This window comes from Manis pentadactyla, chromosome 2 (assembly GCF_030020395.1).
Source record: "Manis pentadactyla isolate mManPen7 chromosome 2, mManPen7.hap1, whole genome shotgun sequence".
Classification (NCBI taxonomy): domain Eukaryota; kingdom Metazoa; phylum Chordata; class Mammalia; order Pholidota; family Manidae; genus Manis; species Manis pentadactyla.
The window spans coordinates 218,030,020-218,049,086 of record NC_080020.1 but is presented as its reverse complement, the minus strand read 5'-3'; the positions used below and the strand labels follow the sequence as shown (position 1 = coordinate 218,049,086).

The 19,067-nt window shown below is 54.7% G+C and overlaps 1 protein-coding gene and 1 long non-coding RNA gene across 7 annotated transcripts in view; one reads left to right on the top strand and one right to left on the bottom strand.

Annotated features, from left to right (window-relative positions):
* KLHL29 (kelch like family member 29) overlaps positions 1-19,067 on the top strand; it is a 303,849-nt gene that overhangs the window by 223,530 nt on the left and 61,252 nt on the right. For all 6 annotated transcript variants that reach the window (XM_036881657.2, XM_057497424.1, XM_057497422.1 and 3 more), the window contains one exon: positions 17,363-17,504. In XM_036881657.2, coding sequence (XP_036737552.2) covers positions 17,363-17,504 — 142 coding nt within the window. The remainder of the gene's footprint in view (positions 1-17,362; positions 17,505-19,067) is intronic.
* Positions 4,528-18,665, bottom strand: LOC130682631 (uncharacterized). The gene is made up of 3 exons (XR_008995932.1): positions 18,184-18,665; positions 9,478-9,541; positions 4,528-7,068 (listed from the first exon to the last, which is right to left on the bottom strand). It is a non-coding gene; the product is annotated as an uncharacterized LOC130682631 (long non-coding RNA).

Sequence of the window (19,067 nt, the reverse complement as noted above, 5' to 3'; positions counted from 1 at the left end):
ACACCTTAGACTGTGGAGCCGGAGAGTTTTAGAGGGGAGAGGGACATGGCCCTATTTACATTTTATAAAGCCACCTGGCTGTGACACAAAGAGCAGATTAGGGTGGGCCGGGGAGAAGTGATGGGGAGGCTGGGGGAAGGCAGATGTAGGGGGGAAGGTGGTCAGGGCGGCTAGAGAAACACGGAGGAGGGCACCAGCAAGACTGAGGGTGGTGGGGGGGACAGTCCCCCAAAGCTGAGCCCCTGTTCCCGCCTTGGTCCCTGTGGGTGGCGGGGCCTGCGCCGGGACAGCATATAGCAGGGGAGCAGATCCACGGAGGCTGGCAGTCCAGGGGAGGACACTCTCAGTTGGAGGTGAAGGCAGAACACCCAAGGGAGATGTCCGGTGGGCCTTTCAATGTGTGGAATCTGGAATTCAAAGGCAACAAAGGTTTGGCAACCCAGCAACGAGTAGCTCCAGAAGTGCAAGCAGGAGCCCAAGCAGGTGTGGGAGAGGAGGGCACAAGAGGAACATGATAGAACCTGAGAAGCACCAACAGCTGGAGGGAGAAAGCCAAGCCCCCAGCGACGGAGGTATGAGCAGAGGCCGCCAGAAGCCCTGTGCGATGAGAACCAGCCCTGCACCAGCCTGCATGGGGGCCAGTTCCGCACTGTGGGCCCAGCGTTCAGGGGCAGGTAGGACCTCTTGGACAGCGTCAGCCCTGCAGCTCGAGGCACACGCTCCCACTGCGGGACAGCTGCGGCCTGCTGCTCCTTTCCTACTGCCCACTTTTCGGCCAAGGCCCAGAGGGGAGAAGGGTTTTATCCAGGTTCATCAGAGCCCAGGCCTGCCAACCCTCAGGCTGCTGCCCTCTGGGAAAGCTGGGACGGAGAGGCACAGAGCTACAGGAGCAGCAGCAGTGGGTGTCAGGAGCGTCTGGGAGAGAAGAACGTGCAGGTCCCTGGGGCCAAGAGGACAGGAGAGGCTCCTCCGGGCTGGGAAACAGGCAGGCTGAAAAGAATACGAATATGCTGAGCCCACCACACACGCACGCGCGCGCACACACACACACATACACACACACACACAGACACACACACACACACACACACCCAGGAGAACAAGAAGGGACATAAATATGTTTAAAATAGAAGGTGCTGCCAAAATAGTGTGTAGCCGAGTCACCCCTCTCCATTCTGGAGGCGCATACCAGACAGGCTGCCTGATGTGCATTTGTGAGGAACGTGCCCTGGGAGGGGGTGAGGAGGGATGAAATACACCCCGGCGCTTCCACACCCACTTCTGCCTACACTCCAAATGAGCCCAGAATGAATGTCCCTCCGTGGGGGTTAAATGCAACCTGCCTTATCCAGGGCCCTGGAGTAGGGTCACCACAGCACATCTCCAGAGGCTAGAGGCTCAGCAGAGTCCAAGGGGTGGCAGAGGGAACCCCATGTAAGCACAGGGGTCAATGCAGGGTAGACAGTGCCAACTGGGGTGACTTCATACCTTTGTGTGCAAACGTGGGAGTGTGCGTGTACTGCCTCGGCTCAGGCTGCTGTAACAAAGTGCCATTGCCTGGGGGGCTTATAAACAGCAGAAGTTTGCCCTCACAGTTCTGGAGGTTGGAAGGCTGAGACCAGTAAGCCAGCACGGTGGGGGTCTGGTGAAGACCCTCTTCCAGGTCTCAGACCACCGCCTGCTCCCTGTGTCACATGGTGGCAAGCAGAGAGGGGACACAAGCTCTCTCGTGTCTTCTAACAGCTCCCCAGTCCCTTGCATGGGGGCTCAACCTTCCTGCCTAACCAGCTCCCCAAGACCCCCACCTCCTGGTAGCATCACACGGAGGTAGGGATTTCAAGAGGTGAGTTCTGGGGGACACAAACGCTCAGACCATAGCTCTGTGAGGACTGGTATGCTGGGGAGCGTGTTTGCTGCCTGAGAGCACATGTGTGTAAATGAGTCTAAGAACAGGACACATGTGGGGAAGGTCCCACCCAAAAGGCAGCTTCACAGCGATCCCTGCAATGAGCACCTCGGTCCCCGTAATAGCTCAGGTCCCTCCTTCCCACCCTGCTGTTCTGACTCCCAAAGGCATTGCACTCTGCCCCCACTCCCCCTGTGCCCAGACCTACTCAGCACCCCTCCTCCTGCCATTCAGCACTCAGCCCCCTCCTCCAGGCAGCTTTCCCAGATCACGTAGCTGAGGTAGGAGGCCCTGGCACAGCACTTGATCTCACCAGTTTCCTTGCCTGACTCTCTACCAACTGATCTGCAGAAGGGCAGAGTCCTTATCCTGCTCAAACCACAAAGGAGAAACAGATGGTGAGTCCCAGGAGATGCCGCACAGGAAACTCCAGCTCAGGACCCTGACCCTGGCTGCCCGCTCCCAGACCCTCGGAGACCCTCCCCCAGTAGCGGGGCCTGTCTTCAGCCCTGCCTTCAGTGCATGGCTCCCTCGCCGGGCATGCCCATCCGTCCTTCAGGGCACAGCTTAAGGCCTGCCGCCCCCTCCCTCCACTCTGCAGGCCGTTACTCATGCTGAGGGCCAGACAGGAAGCCAGCTGTCCGCATGGGTAGTGACAACAGGCCGCTTCCACTTACAGCACCCATGTGTGCCAGGCGTGGCTGTAGGCCCTTTGAACATACTAACTCAAAATCCTATCAATGAGTTCTAGAATTATCTCTGTTTCAGAGGTGAGGATGTGATGGCATGAGAGGTCCATTAATTTGCCCCAGCTCACCCCCCCTGTAAGTGGCAGGACTTGCATTTGAACCAGGCAGCCTGGCTCTAACCACCACCCCATCCTGCCCTCAGGAGCTCGTAGCCTGGCAGATGGGACCAGCTGCTGCACAGCTACAAGAGGGGGCGGCTAGGGCCTGTCACAATGAGCCCAGCATGCAGCAGAGGAAGCTGTCCCACATGATCTCAGGCCCCAGACGGGATGTCAGAGGTAGTGAGGAGGTAGCCTGGAATGTGCTAGAACGTCTATCCTTTGCTCCCTGGAGAACTGGCAGCTGCTGGGTTCCAGCGGGTCTGCCGTGTGGTGCTCAGGGGCCCTCACAGCCCCTCCAGTCCGGCCTGTCCCCTTGGTGGGGATGGCCTCTGAGAGCCCCACCCCCAGGTGCATGCCGCAGTGTCGGGGGGGCAGTGCTTTGTCTGGGGACAATGTTTGCCTATCCCTTGTAGAGGGAATGGCTCTATTTTCTCCCTCCTGTGATTGTTACCATCTGTTTCCCTCCATCGTGTTTGTTGATGTTTTCTTGTTTTAAAACTGAAATGAGTCAGATTAGAAGCTGATTTAGGAAAAAGTGTCTTGGAGGGAAGCTCAAAGTGGCCATGGGGGACTCTGTTTCAGAGCCACTAGAGAAAAAAAGATTCTATGGGGCAGGCTGGGGGTGTCTGCCAGCGTCCCCTGCCCTCAGGGGGTGGAGTCCCCTGCAGCCCCGCAGACGGAGGCGTGGGGTTTGTGTGGGAGTGTAGAATGCGTGTGTGTGGACTCGGTGCATAAGGAGGCTAGAGCATGTGTATGCACCCAGATGCATGTGTTGTTGGGCATGGGGGTTTTGTAGGCCTTGGAAGGTGTGGGCGGTCAGAGTCCTGTAATCTGAAGGAGAGAATGGGAGGCTGGCATCAACCAAGGCCTAGATCTGGAGGGTCCCCATCTCTGCTCTCCACTTGCAGGTGTGACCTCCAGTGAATCTATAAATTAAGCCTGCCTAAGCAGTATAAGTCGTGATGTCAGTGCTGAACCTGGATGAAGATGAGTGAGGAGTGGGCTTATGTGGGGGGTATTTATAGGTGTGATTCCAGGGAGAAGAGACCCCAGAGGTGATTCTTGTGAGGGGCTATTGGTGTTCAGGGTGAGCTGCACATGGGTGCCTGGAGTGTCCCTCTCTGGGGCACTTAAGACCCAAAATATTATACTGCCCTGTCTGCCCCCACCTCTGCCCCACCCCGGAGTGCAGCTTGGGGTTCTCTGTGGGGCCAGGGGGTTTCGTTGTCCTGCCCAGCACCGCAGGGTAGGGGTAGGCGTCCTGAGCTGATAAAATGCAGGCCTTCCAGGTGCCATTCTGTCAGGAATGAAGTCAGGGCCTCTTGCCTCCCTTCCCTGTTCCTATCGACCAGTCACCCTAGACTCTTGGTTCCTAATTGTTGTTATTAAAGCCAGAGAAGGGTGTCTTGCAACTCTGCCCCTGGCTGGCTGTCTGGGTCTACAAGCCCTGCACAGCTCCAAGACCTTGACCTGTGATTCAGACTGGCTGTCGCCAGAGCTGGCAGGATCCTGGCTTTGCTCTCAGGGCAACAAGGCTTCCCACAGGCGTGGTGTACACATCAGGTCAGCCTGCGGCCCTCTCCTTTGTCCTTTCTTGATTATCTACAGTCTGTGGGTTGTCTGACCCCAGCAACCCAGAGGAACCGGATAGAGAAGGAAGACTGCCTTGGGCACAGCATCGTTCTTGAGTTCTCAGGTCCCCTAACAGTAATGATAGCTGCCATTTGTTGAGTCCCCTGCTATGTCCCAGCTCTTGTGCTAGGCCCTGGCAGTAAGGGATTTCCACTCCTCCCTGAAATCAGTCTTTGGAGGCAGGATTATTATGCCAGTTTTATAGATGAAGAAGCAGGGACACAAAGAGGTAAACTGACTAGTGCAAGGCCACAGGCAAGTTGGAGGTGGAGCGGGCCTTCAACTCAGACCCTGGCCTGCTGGGCCAGAGTTCTGATCATTACAGAGAAGCGATGCCCTTCAGGAGACCAGTGGGCTGTGAGCTAGACGATGCAGTATGTGGCCACCGAGGCTAGCCGGGCCCGGATCCAGCCTCTGCCCTCGCATCTGGGAGTCTGAGCTTCTCCTTCCTGGGAAGCCACCTGGCATGTGCTCGGCCTAATTATGTGAGACAGAGCATGCCACTCACTCCACTTACTGTGATGTTTAGGAGCAAGCAAAGGAAACTTCTCGTGTCTGCATATTTAAGCACTTTTATTAAGTGGAACAAGCTATTTCTGAACACGAGAGTGGCCAACAGCCTTAGAGGAAATTAAAATGAACCATGACAATGGAAAATTGCACAGGGGCATGGCGGATTCTCCGGAGATAAATACAACAAGCCTTTCAACAGCATTTGGGAAAGACTAGAGATCATGGAGATTATGTTGAGAGAGAGAAAAAGCAGCCATAAGAAAATTGGAGCTCAGGCTGGTGGGAGGACCCACCGGTTGTATGTTGGTTGGGCCTGTAGGTGCCCCTTATTGAAACACCTCCTGGGGTCTAGTGAACAAGATGGAGCAGAGAAATAACAGGCAGCTAGAGTCCACTCAATTCAGCAAGCTTTTGCTGAACATGGACTGGGCATATGCCATGTGGGTACAATTAACTGAACTGCATCCCCCCCAAATTGATATGTTGAAACTCTTGCCCCCATCATAATGGTATTTGGAGATGGGGCCACTGGGAGATAATTAGGTTTGGATGACGTCATGAAGGTGGGGCCCCGTAATGGGACTAGTGTCCATGTAAAAGAAGAAGAGACTAGAACTTTCTCTCTGCCATGAGAAGACACAGCAAGTAGAAGGCCATCTGCAGGTCGGGAAGAGTCCTCACCAGAGGCTGAGTGCTGGCACTCTGATCTCAACCTTCCAGCCTTCAGACTGTGAGAAATTAATTTCTTATTGTTACATCATCTAGTCTGCAGTGTTTGGTTACAGCAGCCTGAGCTACTATAGTGGGAAACGGAGATGGACGCCCAGACCTCAGCCTCAAAGATCTCTAGTGTCTTGAGGGTTGTAAAGTAGCACAACTAAGGGTTCAGTAAGTATTAGTCATAATTATGATATGACTCCTCCATTAGCCTCTGTGCTCCCCTAGACCACAGACTATTAATCATCGTGTGTCCGGCACAGGTTAGCTTCTCAGTAAGTGTGGGGTGAAGGAATGAGTGACACACCTGAAGCCAATGGGCCTCAGAGAGAGCCGTGGTGGCAGGCAGCACTGCATGGCAGAGAGGAGCCTGCCCTCGGGGGTGAAGGGAAGGAAGGCTGGCTCAGGCAGTGTGGGCCCCTGCTGAGGAAGGGGCTTAAGGAGGGTGAGCGTCTGGGACACCCCATCCCTGACCTGTGGCGAAGAGGCACAGGTGAGAAGTCCCGCACGCCATCTCCCAGCATCGTCAGGTGAGCCAGGTCCAGCTGCCCCAGGAGTTGGTGCATGACTGACCCATCCTGTTGCAGAGCAGGGCCAGGGCCTTAACACTGCTCCGGCCACCCACAACCCCACTCCTCATCCGAGGAAGAGAACTCTCTCTGCCCCAAAAGGGCTGCTTCCCTGTGTCTTCCACCCCCTTCCACTACCTCTTAAGGATTTTTACCACTTTCCCTCTTGCACCTGGACCTCCAGGGAGTTTAGATAGAATTTGTTGACCCAGCAAGCTTTCCAACACCTAAGGGGTTGGGCTGGTGCTGAATTATGCCATTTCCTTTTTTAAAAAATCACTTAAACAACCTCAATTCTGAATGGAGGGAGCTGAGCTGGACTGTGGCCAGAGGGCACACCCTCCGGACCCTGCCTGGCTGCACGCTGCTGTCATGACAGAAACCCTGCATGGGCAGAAAGCAGAGCATGCCAGGGAGCCAGGAAGATGTAAACTGAATCCCTCATTGGGTGCTTCTGGAATATTCCACCACAGAGCTGGTCCATCCCTTGGGGGTCACGGCCCCACACTGTGTCAGAATCTAGGCTCCGGTCCTAAGACACATGCTCAGGAGCTGACGTGCTTCAGTGAGTCTTGAAGTCCTCGAAGTAAAACTGTTTTAGCTCCTCCACCTGTGCCACCCAGTCTGAGGAGCCGCCTCACCGGGACATTTATGCTATGCGTTTGTTTCTTTGTCCTGCCTGACCCCGGGTGACCCTACCACAATCCCCTCTCTTGTTAAGTCTCTAATGAGGTCACTAAAGACGTCTATGTCAGGACTGTCTTACCGGGCGTGAGAGTCAGGCTGTCAGTCGACTTGATGCTCAGAGAGTCGCCTGTGTGAGCCACACGGCTGAGGGCTTTAGAACATAGAGCTGTTCCGTCTCACCAACAAGCCTTTGTCTGTAATAAAAAATAATGCTCTGTCGAGGCCCAGGACTCAAAAGGTGGACCTCAGGGGCTTGACTAGGAGTGTTAGGTGTTTGTTAAAGAAGGGGCCCCAGGGAGAGTTGCAGTCAACTGACTGGTACCCATTCTCAGGGCTCCGTATGGCTGCAGATGGGTCCTGCAGCCACCATGGGCTTAGTCAATCCTAGGATGCCCGGGGCACAGGGGCCCGGCACCTGCTCTAAAGAGCCTGCCACTTCCCCTCGGGTAGTCGGGAGCCATCTCCAGAAAGGCCTCAGTGGCCTGATTGACAATTAGCATTAAGTGCTCAGAGTCAGGCCCCTCGAGGGCCGACTGGATCGGCACACATTCGGCAAGGCACCCACATGCCCACTCTCAGCTCAGCTGCTCTGTGGAGAGGACTTCTCCTCACCAGATTCACCAAGGATTCCTAATCTGAAAATGACAAAGGCTCCTGAGAACGGCAGTCGTCTGATGTTGTCTGTGAGTCTGGAGCTGACCCCAGGGAGGACATACGTGTCACCGGCTCTGAGGCTGGGAGGCGGAGGGGTAGTTCCAGAGTCACCGCCTGCAGGGTCAGTGCTTAGAAAATGTCCCGGCAAAGGCCAGAGCGGGGCTGCTCTTGCCACACCTGCCTTCCCGCCCACTGCGGCTACAAGAATGGAGATGGGCCGCCGTTCTCAGGGGGAGCTCGCTGTCACTGACGCCAGGGCGGGCAGGGGCAGCCGGGCGGTGGGGCCTCGGAGCGCGCCAGGCAGGCCAGAAGGGAGACAGCTGTCGGGGACAATGAAGGCCCCTCCCAGCTCTGTGAGCAGGCGCCCCTGGCCCTCCCCTTCGTCCCTGTCTGTCTGGGCCACTCGCTCCCTCACATCACAGGCGTCTGCTGAGGGCCAGGCCTGCCCTGCACCTTTCAGAATGAAAGGGAAATGGGTATCAGAGGGGAGCTGGAGCACAGGAAAGGGCCGCTTCCTTTTCAAAGACTTTCACTTGTGACAGGCTTTTTTTTCTCGGTGATCTTATTTCAAAGCTCCTTTGAAAATTTTGTGGGTTTTGTAATGGATGAAAAGTTACTTGGAAATGGGAACTAAGAAGTTTTCAGTTGAGAGTTGTTAGAGGAAAGTTGAAAGCTTTGAGTTGTAAGGTTCTGCCAGATTTATCATTTCTTTTGTCCACAAGCCCCATCCATTGGGAGGGGGTTTGGAGGAAGGGGCTGGGGGCCTAGACAGGGCAGGAGAGAGCACGGTGCAAAAACCAGCCCCAGCCATGGTTGCTTTACGTTTGCAAAGGGGGCCTTCTGAGCTGAACTTTCAGCAAAAATGTCTCCAAGGTATAGACTTTGATGTCAGAAAAGGGAAGAGCAAATATGCTTCCAGAATATACTACAGGAAGCTGGGTTTTGTCAAAGACAATGGCAACCACATAGAGGTTTCGTATCAGACAAATAATTATGAAAGACGAGAGGGCCCAAACAGACCTGAGAGAGGGGGGCTGGCATGGCCCTGGGGCATGCGTACGCTGGAGAGCTGACGAGAGAAGCCAGTGAAGGGCACCGAGAAGGGGCCCCAGAAGATGTTCACGTGGAAAACTAGGCAAACCACTGTTAGAGAAACTGCAGGAAGGGAGTTTCAAGAAGGAGAAAGAAGGAAGCCAGTGGGAGGGATCGGAGACAATGGCCAGGGGATGCTGCCAGGCGAGGCATCAGGAGGTGACTGTTCATTTAAAGGAGAGGGTTAAGGGGCAGAAGCTGAGGGGTCACAGGACAAGAAGAGGTGTCCTGAGTCCCATGGAGGAGACAGCGTGAAAGGAGAGGAGGCAGATGGATGCTGGCGTGGCAGGTGAAGGGGTGAACGATTTTTCAGTCCCTGTGATGGAAAGCCAAGGGGAAGAGGGAGGGAGAGAGGGAGGGGGGTCCAGAGGACAGACGGGACGGGACAGGTGGGCTCTGCAGTGCATTTCCAGCTTCAGAGAGGGGTGGAGGTGCCCGTCTGTGCCGCCCTGGTCTGAGACTGAAGAACTGGCCCAATTGGGGAGGGTCAAGACCACACTGGCAGGGGTTAGGGGACATGTCAGTACTGGCCTAGAGTCTAGGGGATCTGAGGGATGGGAGAGATGAGAGAAGCCCCATGGACTGGGCTCCCTGGCCCCAGCATGCTGTCAGGGTCAGAGCAGGAGGCTCAGCTGGCAGGATGCAGTAGGGGAAGGGGAGGCGAGGCTGGTTCTCCTGTGGGCACCACGGCAGGGTCTCTAAGTGTTACCCCAACAGGGTAGTGTGGACGCAGCCTTGACGTGGCTAAGCCCGTTACAGCGCTGTCAGCCACCGCGGGAGCGAGCAGGAGACAGGTGGCTGGGAACATTCCAGCCACCCCAGAGCACTTCTGGTGGGGGTCTCAGAATACAATTGACCTGGGTTAGAGTTCCAGGTCTGGCACACTCTAGCTGTCACTGAACTTCTCCAGGCCTTATTACTCTCATCTGTAAAATGAAGGTAAGAACACAAACTCCTCACGGAAGGAAATCCCATCGTGTCAGGGCCTGGCATGTAGGAGGCGCTCAATAAACGTGGGAGGGTAGCAGGCCAGACAACCCCATCTCATCTGTGCTTGGCATCCATTTACGATTGGGGCTTGTCAGACCTTTACGGTGATCCAGTGAGAAAGACTGCACAGGAACGGTTGGTGGTTTCAACTTTATATTTGCAGGTGACTTCAGGGCAGGGTACAAAGCCTGAAAGCGCAGGGCCAGGTCGGAGGCAGACCACTGGCCTCCGCACGTCCCCCTCCCGCCCAGCACGTGCTGTCCCCTGGGGACGCTTCCTCCTCACTCGGCTCACTTACCCCTCCCAGTCACATCCTCTGCCCCCACCCAGGCTCCCGACAGGAACACTTGCCCTCCAGAGACATCATCATATTCCATAATATGATTGGAATCTGAATATATATTTAAAATGACAAGATTGAAATTAAAATTTAAATACAGAATTACTTTTCTGTAAGTTGCTCCGAAAGCAGTAATTTAGCAGCAAATTGATAGAGAAAGGTAAGCACTGGTCCTTTAAACCATCGTTGCAGTTTCCGGCACACGAGCCACAAGTGTCTCAATTTAACACATCGCTGGTTAGTGTTATTAGAGATTTCATCAGGCTCCAGAGCGCGTCATGGCACAGTTCTGACGGGGAGGCCGAGGGCGCTGGCCTGGGGCCAAGGGGCCAGAGAAAGGAGCCTTGTTAATGAAGGCAGGAAGGGCTCTGAAGAGCCTCCCCAGGCCCCAAGCGGGGTTTAACTGTGATTGTTCTCTTGTTTGTAATTCAGTAGCAATCATGAAATGTGAACTGGGAGACCCATAAATGTCATATGCTCTTCCCAGAGACCACAGATTTATAGCTTTGGTGTCTGTCAAGGTGTCTTCTGACCCCTTGAAACAAGGCTGGGAATGGGAGTCCGCAAACATGGTGTCACCAAGGAGCAGAGCCCCATAAGTCACATGAGCAAACCCCTAAAAGTGGTCCCAGTCAGGACCTGCCCAGCAACTTCAGCCCCTGAGCTCCCTACATTAGGGCACAGGGGCCCAAAACTTGTCAAGATTGTAATAGCCCCCTAGAGTGAGCTCCATGGAGGACCTGCATCACCTGGTAGCTTGTTATATTTGGGGATATATTTGGGATCCCATATTGAGGGCCCCCACCCCCATCCCAGACCTACTGAATCAGAAGCTCTGGGGGCGGGTTCTAGTCACTTGCATTCTTAACACCCCCCAGATACCTCTGTGCACTCACGTTGGGAAGCCCCGCCGTGGAGGTGGTTGCCATTCACCACCTCTTGTTGATAACCTACAGGTCCTAGAAAGCTGACAGTCAAGGTATAAACTCAGAAGCCGTAATCTAAAAAACCCAGACACCAAAATAGCTCCTCCCAAGCCTGAGTTTCCACCATTAGACCACCATTCCTTAAAAATTGCAGTCTCAGGGCTTCACCTTTTTGTGCAAAGGCCCGTGGGAAGTTCCCACACTTGGTCTGCAACCCAGAGGTCTGAGTAAGTTTATCCAAAACTGGCTTCCGACAGTTCCCACAAGTGGGCTGGACTCCTTGGAGACCCAAGTGCGCTGCAGGGGGAGGCATGCTGAAAAGGAAGTGAAAATCCACCCTTTGCAGTGGCCTGCCCAGCTATGCTTCATCCTGGAGCCAGCAGCCACCATGGTGGGATTCCCCGGGGCAACCCAGGGCCTGGTGGTCAGAGGGACCCCAGCACTAGCAGTGCTGTGGGAACCTGCTCTTGATGTTCTCAGAGGAACCCTCAGAACCCACCAGAAGAGGAAGAAAAAGGAAATGACAGCATTCACCACTGATGCTGGGCCCAGGGCACCTAAGCCTCCACCACCTGCATGCCGCCCCAAATCCACGTGCCTCTGCCACCAACATCTGCAGAGTGTGGACGCAGGACTGTGCTGACTTCCTTAGGCTGCCCAACTTCCAGACCGAAATCTCACCCGAGCATGTTTGAGCAGCAAAGCGCATGCCTGTGCTCTAGCTGCAAGGGAAGCTGGCAGAGCAAGTTTTCTGGCTTCCACAGCAAGAGGAGTCAGGCAGTCAGATGCACTGTAGGGTGTAGACCGGAGCAGCAGTCCCTCATCAGAAGGGCCCTCAGAATCCAGAGCCAGAGGTGTCAGAGGGGGTGTCACACCAAAGCTTTTCCTTCCCAAATTAGGTGGAAACTACAGGAGTCTTGAGACAAAAATGAGGCTGCAGACCAAGCTCAGAGTGTGGTCAGCCCCAGGATGCCCACTGCTGTTGTTCTCCCTGTGGCTGCTCAGTTTTCACTAGGCTAGGTCAGTTCCACCCCCACACAGCCAGGGTGTGCTCGGGGAGAGGCTGCACTAACTGTAGCTTTAGCATCTAGGTAATTACAGTCCCCCCTACAGTTCTGCCACTCCTGACCCTCTGTGGAACACAAGGAATACATATAAATCTTGCATTTATATGTCAAGAGCAACAACAAATGACTTTTCAATCTTTTGCCATTTTGCAATAAACACAGTAGACTGTGTATCCCTTTTTTTAAGTGGCTGTAAACAACATGCCATAATATCTCACAGATTTGTGCACAGAAACCGTGAGGGCTTGGCTGAACCATCTGCTGCTCCCACAGTGTTGACTAGAGTCACTTGGTGGTATTCATCTGATCACTGCTCTAGTCTGGAGGATAGAAGAGACCAAGGCAAGTCTCTTGAGTGGGTCCTCTCAAAAGACTTTGCCCAGAGCCACATAGTGTCGCACATAGTGTCACACCATTCCTGTGGCCATTCTCCCAGGCTGTGCTGTCCTGCAGGTTCCTGGTACAGGCACAACCACATCCCATCTTGTGGGTGTAAATTCCTCAAGGGCAAGAACCGAACCTTGACTATCACTATGCACTGGTGTCCAGAGATGCTTCTGGCCCAGAGTCAGCACAGAAGTACTGTCAGACCCGTTAACCTGCGGTGGAGGCTGGGGAACTCTGGGCAACCTTGAGAGGAGGGGTCTCACTGCTTTGAGGACTGGGCCAGCTGTGCGCAGTGATGCTCAGCAGAAGGCAGTCCCCGCTAGCCCTGTCAGCACCACACAAGTGAGAGGCGTGTTGAGTTGGCATATTCCTGTCTGTGGAGGCAGGGTCTTCGGCAGGAGAGGGACATGGGTGCTGGCATTGCTGTCTCCCCAAGTGGAGGCCCACACGAACCCAAAATTGGAATGTGGAGCCTGGCTCTGTCCAATATACCTAGGCTGGAAATGCACTAGCTGCTATGGGGACCTTTGGTGGCTGCTTTGGTCCAAATCCATCTGCCTTATTGAATCCTGCCTAGCTTTGTAGCCCGACACCAGCCCCATCCCTCTGGAAGCGCTCCTTGACTTCCAGGCTCCATTGATTCAGCTCTTCTGACTGCCTTGGGCAAACAGTGCAAGAGGCTGTGTCATGGGACCCATGAGTCAGGAGGGCACGTCAGCATGCCACATCTTCCAGTGCTCTCAGGCACACGGGTGGGGCGTCAGCAGCCTCCAGCAGAATCCAGGCAATAGTATTGGGGCCCCAGTGCACAAGGCCCCCAAGTCTGGAAACCTCCTCTCCCCAGTGAGAGGACTCAAGTGTACCACATTGCCCAGGCGCACCAAACGCTTTCACATCTCTGCTCTATTACCTACATCATTCAGTCTGCTGAACTGTGTTCTGTGTTCTCATGCATTCATCAAACCCAACAGTGATGAATGCGCCCACTGCTGGCCAGGCTGTAGCTCAGAGACCCTGCCCTAGTGCGTTCATTGTTCCCCAGACACCATTCCAGGTCCCTGCTCTCACGGAGCTGGCCCACCAGTACATGGCCACTACAGGCCCTGAGAGGTGATGTGCTGAGACTGGGATCGTTGTGTACACAGGGCAAGGGGTGAGAACAAGTGAGGCGTCATCTTTCAAACCTTCCTGACTACCCAGGATGCTGCTTGCTAATATAGCAAGTAGAAAAAGGTGTACCCTCTAGATGAACAAGTCAGCAAACAGCAGGCCATCCGGGCTATTGCAGCCTCTTGAGTGTGCTGCCTTAGTAAGCAAATGGTGCTCTGGGGGAGAAGTGCCTCTGTGGCCCAAGCGGTATCAGCCCCCTCACCTCACCTCCAGGCATCTTTGCACAGCGTGCCACCTGCAGCCCCACACACCTTACCCTAAATGGAGCAGGGCCCCAAGTGCAGCTCTGCAGGTGACGTGTAACTGGGTCTCCCCAAGTTGGCAGAGCACAGCCCACAGGCCCTGTGGGGCTTGTTGCAGAGTGGAGGTCCCCAGCCCATGCCACCACCTCCCAGAGAGCTTCATCCATAACGAATCGGGGTCTTTAGTGTTCTTCAGTCACTGAAAGAAGCAGGATGCTGTCAGCCGCTGTAAAAATGTGACCTTTGAAAATTTACAAGAGCTCAGGGTTTAAAAGCTGCTGTGTTAATGATGCATCCTATTAGCATCTCATTAAAGGGAAGCAGAGAGAAGGCTGCTCAGCCAGATGATGGGCAGATAGGGCCACTCTGCCGCGCCCGGCAGGAGGAGGACTCTCCTCATCTGTCTCTCTGCCAAGTGCCATCATGTCATAGGAGCAGAAGCATGGCCAGGAACACTGGGGAAAGGCCAGGTGCCTGGGGGGCTTCACTGAGGTGCGAGTGATGGCAGTGGGAGGGGGCCGGAGGAGGCTCCCTCAGACCTGCCTTCCTCCCCCACCTGCGCTGTGCTACTGATTGGTGCCTGGCATTCTAGCCCTGGCAAGACGTGGAACTCGGCTGGGGGAGGCCTGGCATTCGGGCTGGGGGCAGCCTGGCAAGCCTTTGGCGAAGTTGCAGATTTTGGGGCTCTCTGAACCAAGGAAGCAAGGTTGAGCGGGAGCTGAGTTCAGAACTGGAGCCACGAACCCAAACGCCATCTCCTCCCCGGAAGCCTCTAGAGATCACGTTTCCTTTGGGGCCAGAGCCCTTCGCAGGCGGGGCTGACTCACACCACCAGTGGCAGCCGTCCTCACTCACCTGGGCACCCAGGTACCTCAGCAAAGTGGGCATGTTTTTTTCTGGAGGGAGTGGAGGAAGAATGTTCATTTCATTATCTTAATAAAATAAATAAAAATTCCTCAACTGCAAGTAGCTCGTAGCTTCAGAAGTTGCTAGTGCTGCATAGAATAAGAGTGGCCTTATTTGTCTTCCCTAAAGAAAAAGAAAAAAGCCTCTATTCCCCTCTTACAGCAGAACCAGTTTCCTGCACAGAAGAATTTGCTTGTAATAGTCATGGACACAGCCGGACAGCAGGACGGTGGCAGCCGCACCCAGTGGCCGCAGCTGCTCGGCCCGCCCCCTGCGCACTGCCAGCTTCCCTCTGGAGGCGAATGTGGTAGCTGAGTGCCCACTCCGCTGGGAGCAGCGGCTTGAGGGCAGCGCTGAGCCCCAGTCACCGTGTCCCCAGGGCCTTGGGCAGGACCTGGCACAGAGCAGGGGCCACGGCTTGTTTACTCGACAAACCAACTTAACCAGCACATGCGCAGTGAGGAGCTGGTAGAAGTGTTCTGGAACCAAGGGCCTGAGCCCTTGAGAAAGTGCAGTTTTTCAAGTTCAAGGACTCCTCCAATTTTAGGGCAAACACTGGAACTCCGGAAGTCTGAGAGTTCCGAACCTAGTTACCCACTCTTTGGGAGGAGACCCCAACCCCCTCTACGGTGGCAATGGCTGCTTGCAAGGGCCAGGGCCGGGCCTCCGACTTTCCCGAGCCTTCTCCTACCCCGTCAGGGTACCAGGCTGGGACCCCGAGGCGGACTCAGAGGGGGAGAATGGTCCCTGGAAACCAGACCTGCCGGCCTTGGGAGGCGCCCAGAATCGGAGGGGCTGCAGCGCCCCCTACCAGCAGGAGGTGCTGGTGAGGAAGCTGGAGCCCCATCCAAACCTCACACCCAAACGGGGCCCTGAATGGGACGTCATCCAGGCCCCTTCCTCCTCGGGGTCTCTGAGTGGGGGGTCGCAACCTCCACACCTCTGAGCCCCCTGGCACCCTGGAGAACCTGGGAATACAGAGGGGGCTGCAGACAGAGCACACTGAGAAGCTGTTTAGAGAGCACTGTACAGCCCTGCTGTTCCAGAAGCTCCTAAGACTACCGGTGAGTGTGGCTAAGTCCCAGCCTCCCTCACCTACCTCCAGCTCCCATCTGTCCCACAAACAGAAATGGAGCAGAGACCTCTGATAAGGAAGCTTGTCCAGTGAATTGTTCTTTCCTCAGGAGATTCAACTCTTTTCCTTTGTTTCCTGCTCTGTGCACAAAAGCGAGGCATCTGAAAGGCAGGCCAGAGATAAAGTGCAGCCTGATGCAATTAGCTCAGTGCAGCCTGTGATCCTAATGGGATGCGGCTCCGCTCCTCCCAGCAGGCCCAAATGCAGGCGCTGTTTGTCAACTGTGTTATGCATCAGAACCCCAGTAAGTGCTGTCCACCCTCCCTATGCACTACCTCCCCCAAGAGCCTGGTGTGGGTCCAGGACAGTCCCACAGGTCAGTGAGGCCTGGTAGGGGGCCTGACCATCAGAACCTTCCATCAGAAGACACCAGGAGCATGGCCCTCACCTGAGGGAGGCCTGCAGGTACCCCCTGAGGCTCTGTTGACTCTCTGTGGCTGTCTCTGGTGGGCAGCCATCTGCCCCCACCCCACCTCGCCCTTCACCCCAAACCTGGCTGGGCTCCGGATGCACACCTGGGAGCTTTGAAAACTTCCCTAATGCTGAGACCCACCCTCACTCACATCCCAGTAATCCCAGTCCTGGGCTCTCCAACATGTTTGGGGGATTTTTTTTTAATTTATCTATTTATTTATTTTTGCTTATTATAAATAATGGTAATGGCCATAGGAGAAAATTCAGCAAATACAGAAAAGTGTAGACAAGAAAATAAAAGTTAGCTGTAATCCTCTGACTCTCACCCAAGAATAACGTCCCTGCTAATGTTCTTTCCCTCCTGTACATACTGTTTTATATGGTGAGGTTATATTTGTGTTGTTTATGTCCTGCTTTTCTCCTTTAACATTGTAGTCTAAGCATGTGGCCATCTCATTAAGAGTATCAGTCAACGTGATTTTTAATGACTATGTGATACCCCATCATGGTTCTCTTTTCATTTATCTAAATATCCAAATTAAAGAGTGAGAGCCTGGAGCAGAGGGCCTGCCTCCTTCCTGCATCGAGGAACTGAGGGTCCTGGTGAAGGTGCTCCCTGCCCTGAGCTGCCCTCCACAGGCCTTGGTCCCCACCCTCCCAACGCCTCCCGTAGAGTGGGACATTTGGGGCTTCAGAGGCTGGTGTGGAGTCAGGATGGGGTCCAATGGTGGCACTTTGAAGAACTATCCCCTCACATGTCAAAGGGCTGGACACCTGGTAGCACTGAGCCCATGCTGAGAACACGGCTGGTGCTTGGCACATGACCATGATGATTGTGGATTACTAACAATCCTAAGACTGGGAGATGCTCACATCTCACAGCACAGAATACTTTTCCTCTGTGTTGGCACAGATGGAGTGAGTGGCTGCAGAGGGTGGCTGGGGTGGCACTGGGGTGGGTGCTCCTGGGGGTGGGAGCTTAGCTGAGGCCACAGCTGCTCCCGCTGCACCGGAATGCCCTGTGATCCCCCAGTGGACTGGGTGGGGGCCAGGCCTCTGCTCCTGGTCCCAAGGCTCAGGCAGCAGGAGACTGCTTGGGGGATGGGCACCAGGGCAGCGACCCTTTGCCAGGCTGTGCTCACCCTCCTGCTCTGCTTCTCCCCAGGCCCCTGGCATCTCCAAAGCTGACAATCAGTCCCAGGGACTCACGACCAGCATCCGGTGGGGGCAGACGCCCATCAATCAGTCCACGCCCTGGGACACTGATGAGCCGCCCTCCAAACAGATGAGGGAGAGCGACAATCCAGGTGTGTGCTTCTCGGGCAGCCAGAGACACCTGCGCCCAGGGCTGGGAGGGATGAGGGGCCTCCGGGTGCTCCAGCTCCTCGGGGAGTCCTGCCCCACAGGCCTGCAGCAGCCAGGACCTCAGGCTTGGGGTGCAGGGGTTGGGGGGGCCACTGCGTGTAATTCCCTGGGCAGTAACTGTGTCTCTACCCCTTTCTCTGCTACTCAAGAAAGCTTTGGGGAGGGCAGGGAGCTACACTGATGTTATGAGTGCAGCTGTATCTGCTCCATGTTATTCTGAATGGTCATTCCCAAACCTCAGTGCGGTTCTGCCTTGCCAATGGTTAATGAGAACCAGAATGCTCCCTCTGCCCAAGATTGGGGGCTCCCCACCTCCTTCAGCTCCCAGGCCTTCTTTGGATAGCTCTAACCATAACAAAAGCCCTCCCTGTTATTGCCCATTGACCCAGACCTCCCAGAATACACAGAACACATCTGTGTGGCGCTCCACACCACAGTCCTACAGATCTCTGGAGACCCCACTCCTCCACTTCCAAGTCTTGACAAGATAAACACCTCAAGTCCTTCAGCCATGCCCCAGAGCCTGTGGCTTCCAGGCCCTTTACCTTCCAAGGAATTATTCCTCTCTCCACATCCCTCAGGGCTCAGAGCCCAGCACAAAGATTCCCCCAATGGTCTAACCAGCACCTCCTTGCTTGGATCTCTGAGGCCTTAGATGACTTCTCACGTGCCAGGAGCCCATCACATGCTGTCTCGGCAGTAAGACCCAAAGACTCGTTGTGGCCGCTCTGACCCCTTTCAGCCCCTCACGGTCTGGCTTAGGCAGTTGGATGTGGGGACCCAAGGGCAAGACTTGTCAATATCTTCCCATGTGACTCTTAGGATCACTTAGATCCCATCTTTCATTGCTGACCTGTGCCTAACCCTCCCAGCATTATGACACCTGCAGTTTTGGTTAGGATATCTCCCATGTCATCATCCAGATCATGGGCAAAAATGGTGAGCAGGGCTTGGTACACATCCCCAGAGAGCTCCCTTCAGGTCTCCAGCATCCTCTGGGCCATTCGCAGCTCATTAATCAATCACTTCCGTGGCACAGCACTTCTGTATCTTCACCACAAAGTTATCTGAGATCTTACCAACTGTGCTCTGATGCATTTTTCCAGGCTCCCTGGCTAATCCTGGAGAGAACTGAGCTTAGGATAACATACCTTGTCCTTAAGATGCCAAACTGACCTGCATTGATACCACCTCCTCTTCTTCAGGCTTGGGGACAATACCCCTTAGCAGCCCATTCTTGGTGGTGCTGCTTCACCAACATTCATCAGCCTCTTGTTTTCTCCAACCTCTTGTTATCAAAACCAGAGCTGTTTGTTGCATATTTATTATGTGCCTCGTTCTGGGTGTTGTCTTGACGCTTATAGCAACACTGTGAAGTTGGCAGTATTACTGCCCCACTGCTGATGAGCAAAGTGATTAGGGGGAAGCTTGTGCCTAAGGCCACCCAGCGAGTAAGGAGCAGAGCCAGGACTGCCGCGTTGTCTGTCTGACTCCAGGCATGGCAC